This window comes from Camellia sinensis, chromosome 4 (assembly GCF_055761805.1).
Source record: "Camellia sinensis isolate YWXY chromosome 4, ASM5576180v1, whole genome shotgun sequence".
Taxonomy (NCBI): Eukaryota; Viridiplantae; Streptophyta; class Magnoliopsida; order Ericales; family Theaceae; genus Camellia; species Camellia sinensis.
Genome location: NC_138964.1, coordinates 61,154,901 through 61,164,100, shown reverse-complemented (window position 1 = coordinate 61,164,100; position 9,200 = coordinate 61,154,901). Strand labels below are relative to the sequence as shown.

The following is a 9,200-nucleotide window of genomic DNA, read 5'->3' as shown; positions in this document are numbered from 1 at the left end:
GACAACCATTATGATCTTTTGCAGTATATTATATGTAATGATGTACTCTGCTTTTTTTTTTGATAAATAAAGATGGCACCTTTTTTTTTTTCCCCTTCTCTGATAATAAAGATGGTCATGTTCTTTTTCATTATCGTAGTCCATGTTCATTGATATTTGCTCTTGTTTTGGAACCTTGAAATTGGATGTGATCAGCCCTCCATTATCGTAAAGAATTGCTATTATTTTTTACGATATTTAAAAAAGAAGTAGAAGCTCACATTTGAAAGTAAAGAAAAATTTCTAACATCTTGTGTGGATGGAAGAATTTCCCCACTAAATTCCATTTAATTGTAAGTAGATTCCTAAATAATAATTGTGTCTTCTGTCATAATATTACACCATTACAATATAATTAAATGTTTAGGACATGTCCATGTTAATAACAAAAAAGGGTTTTCACGGTGCGTAATGCACGCCGTAAAAATCCTTCTACAACATGCAACGTACATTATATTATGACCAATCATGAAAAGTCATTCACTTTGAACGACATGCTTCGTACGCCTTTAAAAATTATTTAACGGCAAATTTTATGTGTTGTCGTCACTTTTCTACAACATGCTACAATATACTGTTAAAAACTATTTAACAACAGATTTTGTGCGTCGTTACTTTTTCTACGACTACTTTTGCACGCCATTAATTGGCAAGACAAATAATGACGCTGATTGTGCGCCGTAAAATATGTAATACAACGACTAATTATGCCTGCCGTAGAATATGTAATTTTTTTTTTTTTTTAAATTCAGCATGTTACAATCTAACAAATATTACAAACAAGCATCACAAAACATCAATCAACCACAAAAATATTGTTTGAAATATCAAAAAGAAACTATATCCATAAATTATAAACATTCAACAATTGTCTATACATTCAAAACATTCGAAAACTATATCCTTAAGTTCTAAACTGTGCAAAAAGTTTAAACCATTCAAAACTATGCATATCTAACTTTCTAAACATATCGACAATTATTAATAGATTATCTAAAACTATCAACAACACTTACTATAGCAGTTGTAGCTGCAGCTTTAGCAAATCAACTTGCTCTTATCACAGGAACGAGGATGCCCAATGTATGTGTTAAGGCACCTAAACCCGCAACAATAGCTGGAGCAACTAACCTTGTTGCATTTCTTGTCTGCATGACAAGGGAAACTTCACATAAGTACAAAAACCAACGACTCAGGGACAAATATTTCTTGAGGTATCAAGAAATGATCAAGAAATTTTAAAACATCAACAAAAAATTTCCAAAATTAATAAGATAATTCAATAGTTCCATAAAAACAATGTCATAATGAAAAATTAGCAAAAATTCAAGATCTCAAGTCTCAACGTATATGCAAATAAAATCCACATAAAGCAAAACCTTTTTTTTCATACCTCTAATGAAGTTGCCTTTAATGAAGTTGCCTCTTTTGTTACAATTTTTCTAGAGGGAAATGAGTAGGAATCTTCAAACAAACTATTAAGTTTGTACAGGAAAATATAGTTTGGTACTAAATCTAGGCCATAAGAAGGTCAAGAGAAATTAAATTTAAAAGGAGGAAGGGGTGAAATTAATTTACTTCAATGCAACAGCTATTTAGGACTTGCATAATTATCTTAAAGGATCTCCATGTATGAGGTTTAGGTTTGTATAGGTCTTATCCATTACCATTGTAAGTTCCAAAATAAAGAGTCCAAGTCAAATTAGAGTCTATATTATTTACAAGTTTAAAAAGAAACTTTCAATCCATTATAGAATAAATTTAGATAAGTTTTAGTAGCTTGCGGCGCTTTTTGGGACAATGTGATGTAATTCTACTTGAGTACTTAGTAGCAAATACATAAGATAAAGAACTATAAGAACTATAGCAAATACATGAGATCATTATTTGTAGTTTATCTATAGCTCAGTTGGTAAGAAAAATATCAACAAATACGCCACGAGAGAAGCAAACATGATTTATTTTTTTTATTTTTTTTTTATTTTTACAAAAACCATGTTATGTTGAATGAATGTGTAATGAATAAGAACAATAATAACAATAATTAAAGAAATGAAGATAAGAAGAAATGTTCAAGATTATTTTTTAGGTACCATAGTTCATACAATGTGGAATGCGCAAGACATGCGCAGGCATCAAGTAAATCCAGCTTACACAGACATCAATGACATGGCAAGGTTAAAGCTTACAGGTATTAGCTTGTGTAGAAATTGAAGACCATCAGTGCCTATGAATGCCCCTCCATTAATCCTCTCATCTTGTAGTGCTTCCCCTGCAGCCATGAGATACCAAAGTTAATGATACTCTAACAAGGCAACCTAGATAAAATCAGGAAAATAACTCCTAAAAACAATACATATTTATAATATAAATGAATATTTTTTGGCGGGAAATCTATACCCGAAAAAAAAAAAAAAAAAAAAGAAAAAAAAAAAAAGAAAAAGAGTTCATTTACCCTTTTCTTGATGTGTAAAAAGCTGCAAATGTTTATAAATGATTCAAGACATAGTTTTATGGTTGAGATGGATTAATGCTATCATTGTAGATTTTCCCTTAGGAAACATTTTTTTATCAACTATTTTAAAAACCCACTTATTAGGCATCAGCATCTCATATAAAATCTCAATAATCAAGCAGGTCAAGTACAGGAGTTAACGGTAGTACATGGAAAAGAAGTTCATCAACTAACCTGTAGTTCTTGTAGATCTCGGCTGCAATTAAAAGGAACTGAACATCTCTAATACTCATATTACCGATTGTCTTTCTTCCACCACTTTCAACCACTGGTACCTCCACCAACTCCCTTTTATCTCATCAATTTAAATGCCTGCAAAACTGTTTCATCCTCATAGACCTACAAAACAAGATGAAACCATTGAAGGAAATTACTAAATCACAAAACATAGAGCCAAAACTGTGTTTTTTTTTTTCTTTTTAGGTAAGTAAGTTATAAATTAAAAACAATAACATATACAGGTTTACAAGAGGCATCCCTCAGGCACCACAGAACTAACAACAGACACAAAGAAAAAAACAAAAGGCTCTTTAGCCAGACAACATTGTCATCAAACGAACAGAAACTGACACAAAAGACACAAAAAAGAAAGGAAAACAACACAAAAATGCAAACTAAGTCCATTAGGATCAGCAAAAAACAGAGCCCAATCAAAAAACTAGACCAATTTGCTGCACCAACCAAGCAGATCAGCCACCTCTTACTGGCAGGAAGACAACAACAAACAGTAACAAAACAAAGGTTGGGCAGCATACAGTTCAGAAATACAAGAAGAAAGCAACTGCAGACAGCACCAGAGCATGCACTATAAAGAAAACAACACTGCTATGGGGAAGGAAATATAGTAGCAACATCATGGCAGCATGAACCACAGACACAGCTAAGACCACAGTCAGACAAGTGAGCAGACAAGTGAGTAGACCACAGTATGAGAGCAGACAGCAGACAATAGGCAGCAGCACCAGCAAAGCCACACTAGTGGAGCCACAGACTCAACAACCAGCAGAGAACCATATACACCCATCCATGGGCAGTATCTACACATGAACTACACAAATTTCAACTCAACAGCAGCAATTCAGCATATACCACAGCCAGCAGAACAACAACCAATAGCAACATAGTCCATCCCAGCAAGCTTCTGCCAAGACCAACCCCAAGACAAATGCAGATGTACACTTGAACTACGACATATTATAGACCTATGGGGGGATTGAATAGATACAATAACCTATGTGTAGCAACTCAGCAAGGACACACTGACAAATATTCATTACAAACAGACAGCAAGACTGGGTAGAGTAGACCCACAAAAACAAATAGTCCTCAATCACTCAACCCTCAAGATGCAACACAGCACTCCAAAAAATTTATGAGGGCTAACCAATCACTCAACCCTCAACAAAAAAAACTCCCTTACAATTAGGACCAGCTTGACAACCTGCAGAAAAGAATTAGATAAACTATATGGCTCACCGTCACTCAACGCACAAAAACCTAGCTATAGAGCCTCACCATCTCAACCCTCCTCCCTACAAGAGACCAGCATTGACAACCTGCAAAGAAAATAATGAGCAAGATAACAGGATTATGGATGTCTCACATTACACAACACTCATATATAGGCTCTCAACACTCACTCTCAATAATCTCCATCACAATACTAACTGTGGAGGCTCACAATCACTCAACCCACAACATCCCTAAGTACCAGCAAAGTCCTGAATACAAAGGGAAAATGAGGCAGCTCCAAAGGACTGATCCAGGAGACCTGCAAGAGGAAGATCCAAACACACAACAATATATATAGAGACACTGGAAGTAAGAGTACAAACAACTCAAAGAGCATGTGCCCTCAACACTATATGAGGAAGATGCCATGAGTCCATAAACCAATCATTATCCCCATCCTCTTTGAAGTTGTTAACAGATAAGAGCTTGCACCTAACCAGAGATTCAACTTTTCTCACAACCACATTAGCAGGAGTACAAACAGATGAGAAGATCCTAGCATTTCTCTCCTGCCAGATACAGTAAGTAGTACAAGTAAGCATTAATTTCTTAGCATTAGTGGTCAGAGAATGACCAGAGAATTGCTCAGATAACCAGTCCACACAACTGCCCCAGTTCATAGCCTGCCAATGCATATTACATTTATGTAACGGAGGGGCCCAGCACACTAGAAGAAAAGGAACAATTGAAAAATAAGCAGTTTAGCAGCACCAAACCATGCAGCAGCAGTTTACCAGTAGCAGCAACAATACAGTAGCAGTAGCACCTCTTTACAAGCACCAAAACCAGTGAGCAAACAACAGCTGCAACTGCACCTCTCCAATCGGGACCAATTAAAAGCAACTAGAAAAAGAAAGGAAGAAAACAGAACAACAAAACCAGCAGCAACTCAACTCCCCCGTGTCACAACTTTCTAACAAACTCATATATTTCTTTTCTTATATATGTCATAATGTAAAAAACATGATAAGTTTATTATTGATCAATAAAATAGCAATTTCACACACAATAAAATATAACTTGCTAGGGATAATAGCAGTAATCAAACCAGGACTCTAGTAAGAAAATTTAATTAAGGAGATAAGTAGTAGCATTTGCAAATAAATCACATACTTGCGCTGAGCCAAAAGCCTAACCAGCAATGGAACAACCAAAAACTTGGAGTGCTAAAAACTGGTCATTAAATGCCTTTCATTTCCCAATGATGCACTTATTGTCTTTACGGATTCAAGGACATATCTAATCACCACAAGAAATTCAAAAAGCCAGCACAAACTCACTTTAGGAGAAATTATTGTCATTCCTTAACACAAGCACAGATTCACTTACAACAAAAACAAAGAAAGAAGTCATTTTTATCCATAAAAAGGCAATTACTTATACATATCTTTGTTTCATTTCAAAAGGGGAGCTGGACAGGGGCCAACTTCCATAAAACAAATCAATTATTCATAACATGTCATAGTAACCAAGACATCAATGAGAACAAGAGTAAGTCCAACTAATTGTGGAGAATGTGAAGAAGTATATCTAAAAGCACGATCTAATTACCTTAGTTCACCATATTCTGCTTTAGTCAATTTTACACCATCAAATAGATACTGCTCGTCTTCTATATCATCTCTGAAATTACCAAGACATGGATGCAAAATTAAAACCGATAAAAAAAATCATAAGACAAAATCCTTTTATGAAAGTTTTACAAGTTACAATCACTACTGTCTATATAAACACATCTACAAGTAGAACAGAAACTAAAACATAAAGAATATAAAACTACAATGTGACATCCTATCATACCTAAGCTCCTTCAGTTTCTTTTGCTCCATTTTCTTCAAATACTCTTGCCTTGAAACTTTCCTGAAACAAGAGAATGGAAGAAAAATAAGCATAGGGTTCGGTAGGTGACATAGACACACCACCAAGTTCAAACAAATACAACAAAGAGGCAAAGAAGGGAATATTGCAAAAAAGGGTTTAGTCACGTAGTATGTTGACATTATTGAGGTGGTGTGCTAGAGCAATCACATAAAAGAAAAAATCCAAAATAGTTTATTTGCATTGTATATTGCACTGAAATCATAAAGAATGGAGAAGAGAATGAATTAGAGAGACTAGAAATCAACCCGCACATTCATGTTTTCCACACAATGAATAAGAAAACAACCTGGAATTGCAATCCAAAGCATATTAATCAGCAAAAATAAGTACCTCGTCCTTACGAGAACCAGTTAAAGTACCACATCGATCTGCAAAAGAAGAAGAAAAAAAGACAGTTTATACTAATGATGTCCAATAAGAAAGTAAATTCACAAATGTATATATATAATCAAACAAATCAAAATCACTAATAACAAAACAAAATTAAACAAACATTGACAACAACATTAGATTTGATCAAATTCCTCACAATTAAAAACCCTAGAAATCAAGATATTTTATCAAATTCGTCACTGTCAAAAACCCTAGAAATCAAATCCTAGCATCATATACTAGCCGAAATCAAAGCGCATAGATAATTGACAAAGTATCTTTTTGTTTGGACCCTGCATCAGATATAAACTTATTGGTAGTTGAATATACACAGATGAAATAAAAGCACACATCACTGCTGAAATTGGAGAAACAATGGAAATATATCAGAACTCAAAAACATAACCTTGCTTAGTGCAAGTGTAAAGCAGTTTTTTGCTGAAGGTAGATCCCCCTTTTTCCAAATGCAGTTACCTAAGCAGAGCCAAGCATCTGCCAGAGATGGATTCAACTTCACCTGGAATAACATCAGCCAATTTCAACATGTAACCCTCAGCCTGAGCAGTGCAGCACATAAAACAATCAGGATTGAAACTTTTTTTCTGACTTACAGCTTTTGAGAGATGGTCTTCTGCTTCTTTTTTGTAACCAGGAAATACATCTAATATCTTTCCCCTCAAATATTCATGTGTTACCCGTCGTGTTTGTTATTGGTTTTGCTTATTGTTTTTTTTTTTTTGGTTTTTTTTTTTTTTTTTTTGGGTGTGGGTATATTGTTCCAGAAACAAAATGGTAATTAGAGGAAGAAAGTTCTGCGAAATTGTAATGTTTGATGTCAGTGCAAAATCCCATTTCTAATCTGTTAAATTTTATCATGTTATAGTGACTCCGTAACTACTACTAATTTGAAACCCTGTTTCTTCGTTGCCCATTCATCAATTTCAATTTCAATTTCGACTTCAACTTCATTTTCATTTTCATTTTATAGTTGGTCAAAACCTTGAATGAATGATCATTGTGTGAGTCTATATATTTAATATACACACATAGATACATACATACACACACACACAGAGATGCATATATGGCCATCGATGAAGGTCAGGGAATCGTTCAAGGTAGCATACCTGGAGAAACTGGAGTTGAACCTCCACAGAGTAACTCTGACTCTTCTTCGACGTCTGACTCTTCTTCGACTCGGTCTCCCACCCGAGCGACGACTCGTCAGAGTAACTCTGCAACTCGACTCGGCCCGACTCAATCTCGTTCGCAAATCTGACAGAGAGAAAGAGAGATGCCCCAAATGAGATGTGTTTAGGGCAAATTTGAGAGAGAGTGAAAGAGAGAGAGAGATGCCCCAACTGAGATGTGTTTAGGGCAAATCTGAGGGAGAGAGAAGAGAATAGAATAGAATAGAAGAGTATGAGTGTGTACCGTTCCCTATCTCCTTCCCTGTGCCCGACGCTGTTAAGTGAAGTTGTACCGGCGATGGATGCCCTTCGAACCATGGTCTGATGATTAAAATCTATTGAGCAATGGTAGAGGGCCCAAATTCTGTGGCTCAAATGTGGCTCAAATGGCCAAAACGACGTCGTTTTGAGTACAAAATAACATCAAAATGGCCAAAACGACGTCGTTTTGGCCATTTGAGCCACATTTGAGCCACAGAATTAGGGCCCCCAAACATTTTTTAGAAGCCCAATGTATATGTTCGTTTCCTAAATATTTTTTTTTTATGTTTTTTTGGTGTATTGGCGCCAAAAAATTCATTTTGGCTCATACAATTTATGATATACATTGTCTGTTGTAAAAATTGTAATACTTTTAACGGTAGGCGTTCTGTGCATTTTAAAAAAGTAATACTTTTTAACGGTGGACATTGTGTGCGCCGTGAAAAGTATTTATTTTTCACGGCTGGCGCATGTGCGTCGTGCATAATTGATGTATTAACGGCAAGCTATATGCACGCCGTAGAAAATTTTATTATTTACGGCGTGCATTGCAAGTCGTAAAAAAATCATCGTTATTATCATTCACGGTCTACGCAATAGACACGCCGTGGTTGGAAAAATATTTACGACGTGCGAAAAAAAAAAATCGTAAAAGTAAGAAACAACGACGTGCATTTATTGTATGCCGTTGATGTGATGCCGTAAAAAGTTAATTTTGTTGTACAAGTGTGATCACACCAGAATGGTGCACCCTCCTACATCCTATCACTACCCTTGGGATGGTGAGAAACTTCCTACGTAGGCTTTGTCTAGTATTTGAGTTTAGTTAAATTCAAACACAAGCACAATAGACACAAACAACCTTTACAAGAGATGATACGACTCTGTGCAAGAGTTATGTCTGTTGCCCAAAGGTTGCCTAAAAATCTCTAAATAGATGCATAAGCCTATATCTTAAGATTTCGGGTTTAGGGAAGTATTAACCCTTGGACACACCCACACCAGTACTTGTACTTAAATCCATGTGATCAAACTACTATCATTGTCCAGTTGTCACACTTATCCATTGACAATGACTGTTTGGACCAAATAACTTTGTGATGAACACATCAAATGCAAGTTTTGAGAAATGCATGAACAATTAACCTTTTCCTTTTGGTATAAAGCCAAACGGGCAGAGTGCAAAGAGTAGAGATATTTAAGATATCAATTGCATGCAAATTATATATATAGCAAGAACAATAGTATGACTACTATCAGTGCTTACCAAATTCATTATAATGCGACTTCTGATGTACTAGTTTTTAGTTGTTGCTTGGATGTAAGGCATATTCCTCTACCCATGAACCTTGAATGTGCTGAGCTGTCAAGAATTTTTTTTTTGTATTAAGTGGTTAAAATTTTCTATATTTAATTGTAATTTATTAATG

The 9,200-nt window shown here is 35.3% G+C and overlaps 1 protein-coding gene across 24 annotated transcripts; it reads right to left on the bottom strand.

The window, feature by feature from the left end:
- Positions 1-857: 857 nt before the first annotated feature.
- LOC114261156 (uncharacterized) lies at positions 858-7,843 on the bottom strand. Of its 24 annotated transcripts, none has more exons than XM_082925017.1 (13): positions 7,754-7,843; positions 7,447-7,594; positions 6,726-6,836; positions 6,278-6,315; positions 5,867-5,926; positions 5,618-5,689; positions 5,184-5,305; positions 4,801-4,909; positions 4,195-4,575; positions 4,031-4,110; positions 2,729-2,893; positions 2,229-2,311; positions 858-1,187 (listed from the first exon to the last, which is right to left on the bottom strand). In XM_082925017.1, exons 1-4 carry the CDS (start codon positions 7,825-7,827, stop codon positions 6,298-6,300), a joined length of 351 nt encoding a protein of 116 aa, XP_082781143.1. In that variant the 5' UTR covers positions 7,828-7,843; the 3' UTR covers positions 858-1,187; positions 2,229-2,311; positions 2,729-2,893; positions 4,031-4,110; positions 4,195-4,575; positions 4,801-4,909; positions 5,184-5,305; positions 5,618-5,689; positions 5,867-5,926; positions 6,278-6,297. The 24 variants fall into 24 exon arrangements, with proteins under 24 accessions (XP_082781143.1, XP_082781142.1, XP_082781137.1 ...); XM_082925016.1 differs by having other exon boundaries at positions 4,070-4,110; XM_082925011.1 differs by having other exon boundaries at positions 4,070-4,575; positions 5,180-5,305.
- Between the last annotated feature and the right edge of the window lie 1,357 nt (positions 7,844-9,200).